This window comes from Medicago sativa, chromosome 3, assembly GCF_051527215.1.
Source record: "Medicago sativa cultivar Bolivia chromosome 3, Bolivia_mono, whole genome shotgun sequence".
Taxonomy (NCBI): Eukaryota; Viridiplantae; Streptophyta; class Magnoliopsida; order Fabales; family Fabaceae; genus Medicago; species Medicago sativa.
In genome coordinates this window covers 46,952,730-46,969,425 of record NC_140751.1, presented here as the reverse complement: position 1 = coordinate 46,969,425, position 16,696 = coordinate 46,952,730, and the positions used below count along the sequence as shown (strand labels likewise).

Below are 16,696 nucleotides of genomic sequence, written 5' to 3'. Positions count from 1 at the left end.
TCCAAACTTTCACAAAGAGCTAGAAAATCTGTGTTTCTAGGTTACTCTGTTGGTTTTAAAGGATCAGTTCTTTTAGACATCCACTCTAGAGAGATTCACATATCTTGACATGTCAATTTTCATGAACATATATTACCATATCCATCTAATCCTTCATCCATAACCACTACTTGGAACTACTTTTCTTCAGATTCTTGCACTGCAAGTAATCCTTTGCCTGATAACTCAACTACTCTTCCCACACCTATTATAGACCCTGACCCACCATATACTGAACCTACATCACTTACACCACCTATTTCTCAACCTATTATCAGAAAATCATCCAGAACGATAAATTCACCATCACACCTACAAGACTATGTTTGTAATCATGCATCTTCTTCATTTCCTGCTTTATCTGTCAATGTTAAATATCCTATTTCAGATTCCCTGGCATATACTAACTTGTCTCCATCTCATTGTGCTTATTCTCTATCCATTGATTTACACATTGAGCCAACAACCTATGATGAAGCAAGCAAACACACTTGTTGGTAGCAGGCAATGCAAGCTTAGCTTACAGCTCTTCAAAATACTGGCATTTGGAAACGGGTGGATTTACCACCTAATATCAAACCTATAGGTTGCAGGTGGATATAAAAAATGAAACATCATGCAGATGGCACCATAGAGAGATATAAAACAAGATTGGTTGCTAAGGGTTGTAATCAAATTGAGGGACTGGACTACTTTGACATTTACTCACCAGTTGCTAAGCTTACCACAATGAGAACTGTCATTGCCTTAGCCTCCATAAGCAATTGGCATATTCATCAACTAGAGTGAATAATGCATTTCTTCATGGTGACTTACAGGAAGATGTCTACATGATTGTGCCTCATGGTGTCCCTACTACCAAACCTAATCAAGTCTGCAAAACTCATGAAATCTCTTTATGGACTCAAGAAAGCTAGCAAATAGTGGTATGAAAAAACTCACTTCCCTCCTTATTAACCATCAATACACACAATCCACATCAGATCATTATTTGTTTATCAAACACATTGCTACTTCTTTCACTGTGCTTTTAGTGTATGTTGATGATGTGATCATTGCTGGCAATTCATTGCATGAATTTCAACACATCAAAACCATTCTGCATTCCTCCTTCAAGATTAAGGATTTGGGTCAGCTAAAATACTTCCTTGGTTTAGAGGTTGCACATTCTTCTCAAGGCATTTCCTTATGTCAGAGAAAGTACTGGATTGATTTTCTTACTGATTCAAGAGACTTAGCCTCTAAACCAGTCTCTACACCCTCTGAACCATCATGTAAGCTTCACCAAGACTCTAGTGCACCTTACAATGATGTCCCTTTATACAAAAGATTGATTGGTAGGTTGATTTATCTCACTAACAACAGGCCAGATATTACTTTTGCCACTCAACAACTCAGGTAGTTCTTATATTCTCCTACTGAGAAGCACTTCACTGCAACTACTAGGATAGTAAGGTACTTGAAGAAGTGTCCTAGTCAAGGTCTCTTCTTCCCCAGAGATTCACCTTTTTGCATTTCAGGCTTCTCTAATGCTGATTGGGAAGGGTGCATAGATTCCAGAAGATCCATATCTAGCCAATGTTTCTTCCTTGGGAAATCACTAATTTCTTGGAGAACTAAGAAACAATTGATTGTTTCTATATCCTCATCAGAAGTTGAGTATAGAGCATTGGGTGCAGCTACTTGTGAACTTCAATGGCTCCTATATCTACTTAAGGATCTACATGTTTCACCTATCAAACTTCCTGTGCTTTATTGTGACAATCAAAGTGCCTTACACATAGCTGCTAATCCTGTTTTCCATGAAAGGACATAGTTGCTAATCCTGTTTTCCATGAAAGGACTAAGCATCTTGAAATTGATTGTCATCTAGTTAGGGAAAAACTTCAAGCAAGGTACACATTGTCTGGTCATATTTTTTGTTGGATATTTGTATGTTGACTTCAGTTTTGCCTAAAACAAATATTCACTTTAGATGTAGAACACAATGTTCAAACATCCAGGCTTGGTATGTATGTTATGTGCCTTGCCTATGTTTACGCACGTGTTCGCTTGATTTAAGGAATCCACGCCAGCATGTGTTGGTGAAAACCGTGTGCAGTTATGAAAGGATCAGAACGTATGTGATTTCCTAAGGAAGTGGTAACGACTTAGGAAAGTCTTTTGAAGGTGATCATAATGTTCCTATTAATGTGCCTACTTTTTAGGAGTTTCCTTATCTGGTCATGTTGACTGAGTAATGAATCACCGGTTTGATATGAAGCCCGATTATGTTTATGACCCGCTTTACTTCAGTATTTAAAGGAGACTGCAAGACCTGAAGAATCATTCAAGCCATCATTTCAGAAGTATAGTTTATCTAGGGTTTTGAGTCTCTTGTTTGTGAGCCTTTCGTGTATAATAATGATGCATGTTTAGGAATGTATTTTGAGTTGTAAATTGTGAACTACTCCGAAGCTTTTAAACAAGGAGTTAGGTAGTCTGTGAACTGCACCAAAGCTTTTAAGCACGGTTGCAAGTTGTTGTGTCTTGAAGGTAACTTCATTCTATAAGTGTCTGTAATATGAGAATCACAAGGTTTGTGATCAGTTGTAAGGGAGTGAGATGGGATCTCAGATCTAGGAGTTCCTAGGTTGAAATCTTGTTGGGGTAGGTCCTAGGTCATTAGTGCAAACGTGGTTTGCTGAGAGCTTTTGAATACGGACTGCACTAGTGGATTTCCTTCCTGGCTTGGTAGCCCCCAGAGTAGGTGACGTTGCACCGAACTGGGTTAACAATTTCTCTGTGCCTCTTTTCTTTCTTGTCTGTTATTTTGTTTTATTATGTTTATGTTAGTTAGCTTAATGTTCTAAACATCGTGTACAACATCTGCTTTTCTGTGCTTTGTGTTGAAACATCACTTAGAACATCTTAAGTCTAACGTGCCAGAATTTCAATTGGCATCAGAGCAGGCACCCTGCCTGTTATTGGGTGAGATCCAGAGGAGATTTATTCTGGTAATATGGAGAAAGAGGGAGGTTTTGTTAACAGACTACCTTTACTGGACGGAACCAATTATGACTACTGGAAGTCACGTATGAGTGCCTATCTCAAGTCTATTGACAGCAAGACTTGGAAAGCTGTGATGAAAGGATGGGAACATCCGATTGTTCTTGACAAAGATGGCAATAAAACCACAGTTTTGAAGCTAGAAGATGAATGGACCTTACCTGAAGATGAACTGTCTCTTGCAAACTCCAAGGCCCTAAATGCTTTCTTTAATGGAGTGGACAAGAATATGTTCAGGCTCATCAAAAAATGTGATGTTGCCAAAGATGCTTGGGACATCCTTAAAACAGCACATGAAGGTACTTCCAAGGTAAAAAGCTCAAGGATTCAAGTCCTGACGACCAAGTTTGAAAGTCTGAGAATGCAAGAGGATGAGACTATACAAGAGTACTATATGAATGTTCTTGAAATTGCCAATTCGTTTGATTCTCTTGGAGAAAAACTGTCAGATGAGAAGTTGGTAAGAAAAATTCTCAGATCTCTGCCAAAGAGATTTGACATGAAAGTCACAGCCATTGAGGAAGCGCAAGACGTGTCCAATATGCAGGTGGAAGAGCTCATAGGTTCTATTCAAAACTTTGAACTTGTTGTTGATAACAGGTCTGAGAAGAAGGGTAAAGGCCTTGCCTTTACAGCAAACACAACTGATGATGAAGGACTCGAAGAGAGTGTGGAGGATGAGAATATAACAGAAAACTTGGTGATGCTCGGAAGACAGTTTAACAAGATTCTCAAACAGGTAAACAGCAGACCTAGAGGTAATGGGAAGAACATCAGATGGAACACTGACAGGCAACAAGGTAATCAAAGGGATGATAGAAATGAAGATAAGAACAGCCGTTACAAAGGAGTGCAATGTCATGAGTGTGAAGGTTGTGGTCACATCAGAACTGAATGTGCAACTTTTCTCAAGAAGCAAAAGAAAGGGATGATTGTGTCCTGGTCTGATGATGAGGGAACAGATGGGGATGGTGAGAGTGATGTTGCAAAACGTGTCAATGCTATGACAGGGAGAATAGACTCTGAATCAGAATCTGAAAATGAAGATCCTGACTATGAGAAAGTTATTGTTCCGTACTGCTATCAAGAGATTCATGATGCAAACACTTCCACGCGTCTGATAGAGCAGGAAGAAATCATTAATCAACCTCAGGAAGAAAGAACTGGTCATCTAGCCCAAATCACTAATATAAATAAAGAGGTAATGTTACTCAATTCTCAACTTGATAATGTCTTCAAACAAGTTAGAATGATGACCACTGGAACTGATGTTCTAGATAGGCTGTTAGAGGGTCAAGTGATAGGCAAAACAAATGGCATAGGCTTTACACATGAACACCTGAAACAGGAACAACAAAACAGTAGTTATGTTCAGGCTTTAGAACACTATCAGAAGGTCAAGAAGGGAAAACCATTTAAGAAAATTAAATTTGTAGCATCAAGTAGAACTGGTAATATCACTGGTAAGGGTCTAAAGTTGGAACATTCTGTAGAACATCCCAAAACTGAGTTAGCAAAGGAGAATCTCTCTTGGAGGTGTCACTTTTGTAATAGACAGGGTCATAAAAAACCCTTCTGCTATGATTTGTATGGAGCTTCTAGACTATATCAACCTAGTCCAACCTTGAGAGGGGTCAAGAAAGAGTGGAGACCTAAGTGTCTAGGACTAATAGCCCATACCTCCCTAAGAGCATCTTCTAGTGAAGATTGGTATTTTGATAGTGGGTGTTCTCGTCACATGACAGGGGCGGACAACTTTCTAGGAAATGTCAGACCTTATGCCAAGAGCTATGTCACCTTTGGGGATGGGGCTAAAGGAAAGATTGTTGGTATTGGTGACTTAGTCAGTGAAGGATCCCCAAGACTGAATAATGTTTTGTTGGTCAAAGGGTTGGCAGCCAACTTGATTAGTATTAGTCAGCTGTGTGACCAGGGGCTAAGTGTAAATTTCAGTAAAACTGAGTGTCAGATCCTAGATGGAAAGGGTAAGGTGAGTATGAAGGGTACTAGGTCAAAGGACAACTGTTACTTATGGACCTCTCAAGAACAGGCTCTCTTATCCTCATGCATGTTGAGCAAAGTTGATGAGGTTAAACTTTGGCATCAAAAACTAGGTCACTTGAATATGCAAAGAATAAAGAAAGCTATCTCTCTAGAAGCAATCAGAGGTATACCCAAACTGGAGATCACTGATAGAAGCATTTGTGGTGAATGTCAAGTTGGAAAACAAACTCGAATGTCTCATCCTAGGTTGGAACATCAAGGAACCTCAAAAGCTCTTGAACTTCTTCATATTGATTTAATGGGACCCATGCAAGTGGCCAGCATTGATGGAAAGAGGTATGTTGTAACACCTCGTTTTCCCAACATAAAAATTTCATAATAAAAATCAGAGTTTCTCAATCATAACGGAATGTCACATTCTTTTTTTAAAATCATAAACTGAATAAATAAATATTTACCCTTGAAAATCCAACAGCGTAATTATTTTAAAACTTCGCAGCGGAATAATTCAACATCTTAAATAATCTATGGCACAAGGGCCTCAACATAAAATCTCATAAAATCTTAGTTCAAGAATAATTCTTGAAAACTTCTAAAATAATACGTAAGGAACAGAAAGTAACAACAAAATTCCCATCCCGTTACGTATCAGAGCACCTAAGACACACACTTGTGAGGAGTCCACTCACGACCGCAAGTAGTCTTGGTTACCTGCAAGTTACCCATACGAAGAGCAACATTTTCAAGCAGAAGGGGTGAAATTTCACAAACAACAATATTAAGCATATAATTCATCAATTACATTTAACAACATAAACATCATCAACATATCATAATAATAATCATGTAACATCATGTCATCATCATAAACAACTTCATATTCAACTTCGTAAATTAATCTTTAACTACTTGACGACTTTGACTCGACTATGCAACTTCAACTCGACAATGCAACTCTTAACATCTTAAATCATCATGACAATGCAAATGCATCTGGTACCAATCAGGGCATCAAGCCCTCAACTTAATTAAGCGTAAAAAGGCTCCAGGGCATCAAACCCCCAACATAATTGAGCAAAAGCTCCTTGGCATCAAGCCCCCAACATAATTGAGCAAAAGCTTCAGGGCATCAAGCCCCCAACGTAGTTGGGAAAAAGCTCCAGGGCATCAAGCCCTCATCTTTAAATGAGTATGCATGGACTCAACATCTTACATCTTAAACATCTTGAACATCATGAACATCTTATATGACTCCAATAATTTGGACGACATCTCACAACTTTACAACTTAGACCGACATTTACAACTTTATGATATTAATAGTCGACAACAGCAGAACAGCAACATAGGCAGCATATGACAAGTCTTATATATCATATCATCATTAAAGAATGAATTGCATCAACATGATCATCATAAGTAATACTTAAGGTGCATATTTAACAACATCACATTACTATTAATATTAATCATCTTAATTCAGGTCTTCTGGACAGCTTCTAACGTCATCAATAACTTTCATTTCCTACCCCAAGGTCATCTCAAGACTACACGTGCGAAAAGGATCGCAAGGCAACAATTCAAGGCAACCTACCACTAGTTAGACTCATAACAGCATAGGTTAAATACTCTTAAACACCTTAGTTAAACTCACAGTACACAAGCTTTGAAGTTTGGAGACAATCCATAAGTTTTGGTTTAACTTAGAAATAGTTATGCCGAATTTTCATAAAGTTTTACTAAGACCCACTTGGAGTATTTTCATCATAACTCAAAATCTAAAAATCATTTTTGAGCCAAACCAAGACCATTAGAAAGCTAACACAATTATCTAAAACTTTCATGTTTACACCGAAGGCAAATTCAAAACGGAAAAGGGTGAAAAATGTGAATGTTTTATAAATTGGCCCGACAGAAAATCGGTGGCCGATTTTGACAAATCGGGGGCCGATTTTTGCAGAACTAAAACTGGAAATTCAGATCAGAAATTGGTGGCCGATTTTGGGCTTCTCAGCAGTTCAAAAATTACTTTAACAATGCGTTTCTCTCTTAAGAATCACTCTTAAATCCCAATTTTCATCAACCCAAATTCCAAAATTGATAGAAACCTCTACCCATGATTATTCTACGAGCTGAACACCAACTGGACATGAATTTGATAGTGTAACACCCCGTTTTCCCAACGTAAAAATTTCATAGTAAAAATCAGAGTAATTCAACTTAAACGGAATTCACATTCTTTTTCTAAAAACATAAACTGAATAAATAAATATTTATCCTTCAAAATCCAATATCATATTATTTTAAACTTCGCAGCGGAATAATTTCAACAACTTAAATAATCTTTGGCACAAGGGCCTCAACATAAAATCTCATAATATCTTAGTTCAGCAACAATTCTTAAAAGTTTCATAAGGTAATACGTAAGGAATAGAAAACAATAGCAAAGTCCCCATCCCGCTACGTATCAGAGCACCTAAAGACACACTGTGAGGAGTCCACTCACGACCACGCCTAATCTTGATTACCTGCCAGTTACCCATACGAAGAGCAACATTTTCAAGCAAAGGGGCGAGATTTCTCAAACAATAATATTAAGCTCATAATTCATCAATCACATTTATCAACTTAAACTTCATTAACTAGTTTCATTAATCTTCCTACATTAGTCATAAACTTCATCTTATATTATCATAATAAATACTCATAAACATCATATATCATCTTAATCATAACATCATATATATCATCATAAATATCACAAACATCATCACATATCATCATTAGTAAACATGTAGCATCTTATCATAAATCACATAGCATCATATCATAAACAACTTCATAATCAATCATCATAAGCAACTTCATAATCAATCATCATAAACATCATAATCATTCATCATCTTAAGCATCATAATAATTCATAAAGCACTTCATTAATAGCTCATCAACTTGACATCTTAACAACTTCGACTCGACTATGCAACTTCAACTTCTCAAATCATCTTGACAATGCATCTAGACTCGACTATGCAACTCTTAACGTCTTAGACCATCTTAAATCATCATGAAATGCAAATGCATGTGGTACCAATACAGGGCATCAAGCCCTCAACATAATTGAGCGTAAAAAGGCTCCAGGACATCAAGCCCTCAACATAATTGAGCAAAAGCTCCAGGGCATCAAGCCCTCAACATAATTGAGCAAAAGCTCCATCGTCGTGGTTGAGTAAAAGCTCCATCATCGTGGTTGACCAAAAGCTCCATCGTCATGGTTGAGCAAAAGCACCATCATCGTGGTTGAGCAAAAGCTCCATCGTCGTGGTTGAGCAAAAGCTCCAGGGCATGAGCCCTCATCTATAAATGAGTATGCATGGACTTAACATCTTACGTCTTAGAAACTTCATGAACATCTTACAACTCTTTGACTTAGACCGACATTTACATCTTAAATAAGATCGACATCAACTAATGATCTAGACATCCTTCCTTTCCTACTCCAAGTTCATCTTAAAACTACACGATCTTTAAATAGTAACACATCTTTATATAACACTCTTTAAATCACATATCTTCAAATAACACATCTTTATAAAATAAACACATCTTTGAATAGCATCATTATCAAATACACATCATTAAATAGCACTTCAGTTATACATCATCAATTAACACAACAATTTCACATCATCACATAATTCACCGATCACATTTAATTAAATAATTCATCAATTAATATCTAACCAATTCAAAAAGATATGATAATGAAAACAATAGACATTTATTCATGCTTTTAATCAATTCCAAGATAGAGTTACGTAATTGATAAAATAAAAATATTAAAATCAAGTAACAATTAGAATATCACATGGAATTTAAATAAAATAGACATGGCAACAAGGAACTAGCACGACAATATGAATTGAATGGAACAGCAAGCAACGAAAGAACAAGCAGCAAATATATGGGTCACGACTGGCAGTAAGGATCAAAAAAACTTTTTAATTGAAATTGAAACAGGGAAGCAACATCAAGTAATTGATTTGGATTCGCACGACACAGTTATGATTTTCCAACAATTAAAACTGAATTAAACAGCTAGGAATTCATATATAATACGACAACAACATTAAGAAGTAACACGCGGGAGTAGTAAGATTAAAGTACACGGCAAACAATTAGAGCACGAATTTAAACATAGATTCATCAAAAGAATAAGAAAACAACGAAAAATAACAACCCTTCACTACCCACATGAGTACACAACCCTAATTTCTCATAATCTCACAAACTCCCAACAAGTCTTCGAGTGACTGAATCGTTCTTTCCGACTGACCATCTGTTTGAGGATGATAAGCCGAACTCAATCTCAAATTAGAGCCTAAGGCCTCTTGCAAACTCTTCCAAAATCTAGAAGTGAATCTTGGATCTCTATCTGACACAATGCTTGAAGGGACACCATGCAGCTTCACAATGTCTCGAATATAAATTTCTGCCAACTGAGCTACAGGAAAACTAATATTAATCGGAATGAAGTGTGCCGACTTCGTCAATCTATCAACAATCACCCAAATAGCGGCATTCCCTTTAGGAGTATTCGGCAGACTTGTCACAAAATCCATGGATATACTATCCCATTTCGATTCTGGTACATCTAACGGTGTCATCAACCCAGCAGGTTTCTGATGCTCCACCTTCGACTTCTGACAAATCAAACAAGAGTACACAAATTGTGCTACATCACGTTTCATTCCAGACCACCAAAACAAATTCTTTAAGTCATGATACATCTTTGTAGCTCCCGGATGAATACTCAAGCTACTCCTATGACTCTCTTCAAGAATCATCTTCTTCATCTCATCATTGTCTGGAATACAAATCCTACCTCGAAACCTCAACACACCTTGATCATCAACATTAAAGTCACTATCTTCAGTTTGATTACTAGCAACCAACAAGTCCACAAATTTAACATCAACTTTCTGCGCATCTTTAATACTTTTCAAGAAATCATTATCAATTTTCAGCATTCCTAGCTTAACACTCCGAGACGATATTTCACAGACTAAGCTCAAATCTCTAAATTGTTCAAACAATTCAAACTCTTTAACCATCATAGCAGACATATGTAGAGTCTTCCTACTTAAGGCATCTGCAACAACATTAGCTTTACCCGGATGATAATTCAAACCAAAGTCATAATCTTTCAACAATTCTAGCCACCTTCGTTGTCTCATATTCAATTCCTTCTGATCAAACAAATACTTCAAGTTCTTGTGATCACTAAACACCTCGAATCTCGAACCGTACAAGTAATGTCTCCAAATTTTAAGCACAAATACAACTGCAGCTAATTCAAGATCATGCGTAGGATAATTTCATTCATGAATTCTCAATTGTCTTGATGCATAAACAACCACTTTACCATCTTGCATAAACACACCACCTAAGCCCAACTTGGAAGCATCACAATACACCACAAAAGGTTCTTCGGGCTTCGACAAAATCAAAACTGGGGCCGTCGTCAACCGCTTCTTCAATTCATTAAAACTGTTCTCACGCTGAACATCCCACACAAAGGCTTTTCCTTTACAAGTCAACTGCGGCAACGGAAGTGCCAACTTAGAAAACCCTTCTATAAATCCTCTGTAATAACCAGCTAATCCCAAAAAGCTTCTAATCTCAGTAACCGACTTAGGAGTTTCCCATTGTGATACTGCATCAACTTTAGATGGATCAACTGCAATACAACTCCTAGAAATAACATGGCCAAGAAAACTTACCTCTTCAACCAGAATTTACACTTAGACAACTTAGCATAAAGCTTCTTCTCTTTCAGCACTTGCATAACAATCTTCAAATGCTCAACATGTTCTTCTTTAGACTTGGAGTATATCAAAATATCGTCGACGAACACAACCACGAAGCGATCCAATAATGCATGGAAGATGCGATTCGTATACTCCATAAACACACCAGGTGCATTACTATCACCAAAAGGCATCACCTTATATTCATAATGTCCGTAACGCGTCCTAAAAGCCGTCTTCTGCATATCTTCATCTTTTACTTTAATCTGGTGGTAGCCCGACCTCAAGTCAATCTTGCTAAACACACGTGCACCCACTAACTAATCCATCAAGTCATCAATTCTTGGAAGTGGATATCTATTCTTTATAGTTACTTTTTTCAACTATCGATAGTCAATACATAACCTCATACTACCATCCTTCTTTTAAACCAACAATACCAGCGCTCCCCAAGGTGAAACACTCGGTCTTATAAACTTCTTATCAAGCAAATCCTCCAACTGTTTCTTCAACTCAGCCAACTCAGAAGCTGACATACGATAGGGTGTCGAAGATACAGGCTTCGTTCCCGGAATAAGATCAATAGAAAATTCAACCTCCCTCTCTGGCGGCACATGAGGAATCTCATCAGGAAAAACTTCGAGAAATCCTCACACAATTTGCAACTTATCACTCACTGCTTGATTCTCAATAGATAGTGACGCCATCAACGAAAACATCAAAATTCCATCACGTGCTAACTGCTTCAGCTGCTTAGTAGACAAAACTCTGCTTCACTTTCTTCTTCGGCAGAAGAGAAATACACCAACTTACTAAAACAATTAATACGAACATGGTTGTACTCCAACCAGTTCATACCAGGTATTGGTTCTCTACATAACAATCAACAATAAGTACAACTTAAATACAGTACAAAACTGTAAAACGACACAACGCGACTCAACTACTTGGCCGGACGGACCGACCTGCTCTGATACTAATTGTAACACCCCGTTTTCCCAACGTAAAAATTTCATAATAAAAATCAGAGTAATTCAACTTAAACGGAATGTCACATTCTTTTTCGAAAAACATAAACTGAATAAATAAATATTTATCCTTCAAAATCCAATATCATATTATTTTAAACTTCGCAGCGGAATAATTTCAACAACTTAAATAATCTTTGGCACAAGGGCCTCAACATAAAATCTCATAATATCTTAGTTCAACAACAATTCTTAAAAGTTTCATAAGGTAATACGTAAGGAATAGAAAACAATAGCAAAGTCCCCATCCCGCTACATATCAGAGCACCTAAAGACACACTGTGAGGAGTCCACTCACGACCACGCCTAATCTTGATTACCTGCAAGTTACCCATACGAAGACAACATTTTCAAGCAAAGGGGTGAGATTTCTCAAACAATAATATTAAGCTCATAATTCATCAATCACATTTAACAACTTAAACTTCATTAACTAGTATCATTAATCTTCCTACATTAGTCATAAACTTCATTTTATATTATCATAATAAATACTCATAAACATCATATATCATCTTAATCATAACATCATATATATCATCATAAATATCACAAACATCATCACATATCATCATTAGTAAACATGTAGCATCTTATCATAAATCACATAACATCATATCATAAACAACTTCATAATCAATCATCATAAGCAACTTCATAATCAATCATCATAAACATCATAATCATTCATCATCTTAAGCATCATAATAATTCATAAAGCACTTCATTAATAGCTCATCAACTTGACATCTTAACAACTTCGACTCGACTATGCAACTTCAACTTCTCAAATCATCTTGACAATGCATCTAGACTCGACTATGCAACTCTTAACGTCTTAGACCATCTTAAATCATCATGAAATGCAATTGCATGTGGTACCAATACAGGGCATCAAGCCCTCAACATAATTGAGCGTAAAAAGGCTCCAGGGCATCAAGCCCTCAACGTAATTGAGCAAAAGCTCCAGGGCATCAAGCCCTCAACATAATTGAGCAAAAGCTCCATCGTCGTGGTTGAGTAAAAGCTCCATCATCGTGGTTGAGCAAAAGCTCCATCGTCGTGGTTGAGCAAAAGCACCATCATCGTGGTTGAGCAAAAGCTCCATCGTCGTGGTTGAGCAAAAGCTCCAGGGCATGAGCCCTCATCTATAAATGAGTATGCATGGACTTAACATCTTACGTCTTAGAAACTTCATGAACATCTTACAACTCTTTGACTTAGACTGACATTTACATCTTAAATAAGATCGACAGCAACTAATAATCTAGACATCCTTCCTTTCCTACTCCAAGTTCATCTTAAAACTACACGATATTTAAATAGTAACACATCTTTATATAACACTCTTTAAATCACATATCTTCAAATAACACATCTTTATAAAATAAACACATCTTTGAATAGCATCATTATCAAATACACATCATTAAATAGCACTTCAGTTATACATCATCAATTAACACAACAATTTCACATCATCACATAATTCACAGATCACATTTAATTAAATAATTCATCAATTAATATCTAACCAATTCAAAAAGATATGATAATGAAAACAATAGACATTTATTCATGCTTTTAATCAATTCCAAGATAGAGTTACGTAATTAATAAAATAAAATATTAAGTTGTGGGGTTGTTTTATAAATTTAGAGAGTTTAAAGGTAGAAAGGGGGATATAAATAGAAGAGGTTAGGTTTAGAAAAGTTTTACACAGAACGTACGTTTTTGGAGAAAAAGGGAGAGAAGTCAGAAAAGAGGGGAACAAGAGAGAGATAGCTGCGATTTTCATCAAACAAGGTAAGGGTGAGACTAACTTTCAACATTATTAAGTGTATGATTCTGAAAAATGGATTTAGCATGAATTGGGATGAGTTTTGTGAGAATTAAGGATTAGGGTTTATGACCGATTTTGATGATTGAACCATAAAAACTTGTTAGATTGATGTGGAACTTGTGTACAGACCTTAGATATTCTATAGGGGGATAATTAGATGCTGTTGGATGATAGAACCATGAGATTTGATGAAAATTGAGATTCTGAGAAAAAGTGATTTTAAGTGTTTTTGAGAAATAAGTGATTCTGGAATAAGCTGTTTTAGAGATTTGAAAATATGATTTTTTTTCAGTAAAATATAATAGGATTTGTCGAATAGAACGCGTAGGCGAAAACAGAATTGGAATCGGGGTAACAGTTAGGTTTTTACGGACGAAACGGTAAAACCGGGAAAAAAACCAGAACTGCACAGAGCTGCAGCGCAGGTGGGCTACTGCCTTCCCATGTCTGGGCGTTGTTTTCCACGCCTGAGCGCAGCAAGGCAGCCCCTCATGGGTGACTGCTTGTTGTGCTTTCGTTGCGTGCTGTCAGAACTTCGATTTTTGCGTCTTGCGTCTTTTTCACCCGTTTCTGTTTTGAATTAGCTTTCGGTGTAAACATGAAAGTTGTAGATGTTTGAGTTAGCTTTCTAATGGCTTTAGAGTGACTAGAAAATTATGTGTAGATTTTGAGTTATGATGAAAATAGTCCAAGTGGGTCTTCAGAAAACTTTAAGAAAACTTAGCATAACTAATCCCAAGTTAGTCCAAAAACTTATGGTGGTTTCCCAACTTCAACTTAAGTATTAGGGATTTAGTTGAGGTGTTTTATGAGTATTTGGCTTATGTCTCATTGATCAAACTTGATTTGCTTTTGAAGAATGTTTTGGACTTTGATAAGAATGTAATTGATTAATGTATATGTGGTTATTGTTGTTGATATGTTGGAATACATTATGTGAGTATTGTATGATACATAATATTATTATGTTTTATGATGTTAAGTTGATATGATTATTCCTTTAATGATGATATGTTATTCAACCACTGTTATATGCTGCATTTGTCGTTGTTTGCTGCTGTTGCCCATTTAATGTCACAAAGTTGTATGAGTCGGTCCAAGTTGTAAATATCTAAGAAGTGGTCCATGTTAATGGAATTATAAGAGATGTTCATGATGTTGTCAAAGTTGTAGGAAGATTGAGTCCATTGCATACTCATTAAAGATGGGGGCTTGAGACCCGGCAACTTAATGCTCAAACTACGTTGGGGGCTTGAGACCCGGCAGCTTTTGCTCACTTTGTTGAAGAGCCTATTTACGCTCATATATGTTGGGGGCTTGATGCCCTGAATGGTACCACATGCATTTGCATATCAAGAAGTTTTTACGAAGGTTTAAGATGTTAAGAGTTGCATTGTCAAGTTGAGTCGCATCGTCGAGTCAAGTGTTGAGTTGAATAAGATGTCTGATGATTTTAAGATGATATTTGCTTATGTTTTAAAGATGATATTTGCTTATGAATTAAAGATGATATTTGATTATGATTTGATATGATGCTAAATGATAAATGTTTGATATGTTAATGAGGTTTTATGTTGTTAAATGCATTTTGATGAATTATATGTTTAATTTGTTGACTGTGACATCTCACCCCTTCTGCTTGAAAATGTTGCCCTTCGTATGGGTAACTTGCAGGTAATAAAAACTAGTGGCGGTTGTGAGTGGATTCCTCACATTGTGTCTAGGTGCTCTGATACGTAACGGGATGAGGCTTGCTTTTACTTCTATTCCTTACGTGTCATTTATGAACTTTTTATGAATAAATATTGAATCAGAACTTATGAGATTTTTATGATGAGGCCTGCGTGCCAAAGACTTTTATTAATATGTTTAACTAATTTCCGCTGCGAAGTTTCAGATTTTATGATGTTGAATTTTGAAGGATAATTGTTATTATCCATTTTATGACTTTTAAGAAGTGTGTGACATTCCATTTATGATTTAAATACTCTGAATTATTATGAAATTTTTATGTTGGGAAAACGGGGTGTTACAGATAGACTCTTATTCAACTAACAACCTATAACGACTTCAAACCCTAATTCTCAAATTCTCACAAACTCAACCTACAACATGTTAAATCTAATTATCAGAATTACAGACTTAATAATACTGAATGTTAGTCTCACCCTTACCTTAGAATTACTGATTGACAGCCTCCTCTCTTGGTTCTTCTCTCCTCTTGTTCTCTTCTCTCTAAACCTTGTTTTCTCCAAATCTTTGTCTTTGCATCTGTTCCTCTTTCAACCTAATATCTCCTCTATTTATAATACTAACTCCTCTTCTTAAATCTAATTAGGCCCAATAACTCTCTCCTTTCTATTTCAACCCCCAAATCTACTTATTCTAATAATTACAATTCTCTACTAAATATAGTCTAATAAATAATAAAACCACCCAATAAAATACCAGCATAATTAAATAAATCATATAATTCGACTCTATTTCAAAAATAATAATTAAATAACAAAGAGGGCGTTACATATGCTCTGGTGGTTGTTGATGATTTTTCAAGATTCACCTGGGTAAGCTTTATCAGAGAGAAATCAGATACCTTTGAATCACTCAAGGAACTTTCCATTCAACTTCAAAGAGAGAAAAATAGAGGTATTGTCAGGATAAGAAGTGATCATGGAATGGAATTTGAAAACTCCAGATTTCATGAATTCTGTACAGATGATGGAATCATGCATGAATTCTCATCTCCCATAACACCTCAACAGAATGGAGTGGTGGAAAGGAAGAACATGACTCTACAAGAATCAGTCAGGGTCATGCTACATGCTAAGCATCTCCCTCTTTACTTCTGGGTTGAAGCTATGAATACAGCCTGTCATGTTCATCACAGTCACCTTGAGAATAGGTACTACAACTACCCTGTATGA

General features: G+C 36.4%; 1 protein-coding gene across 1 annotated transcript; it reads left to right on the top strand.

Moving 5' to 3' along the window:
* Window positions 1–3,040: 3,040 nt before the first annotated feature.
* Window positions 3,041–16,696, top strand: LOC146937787 (uncharacterized). The gene is made up of 2 exons (XM_085749522.1): window positions 3,041–5,427; window positions 16,327–16,696. The coding sequence occupies exons 1-2, from the start codon at window positions 3,041–3,043 to the stop codon at window positions 16,694–16,696; spliced, it is 2,757 nt and encodes a 918-aa protein (XP_085605648.1).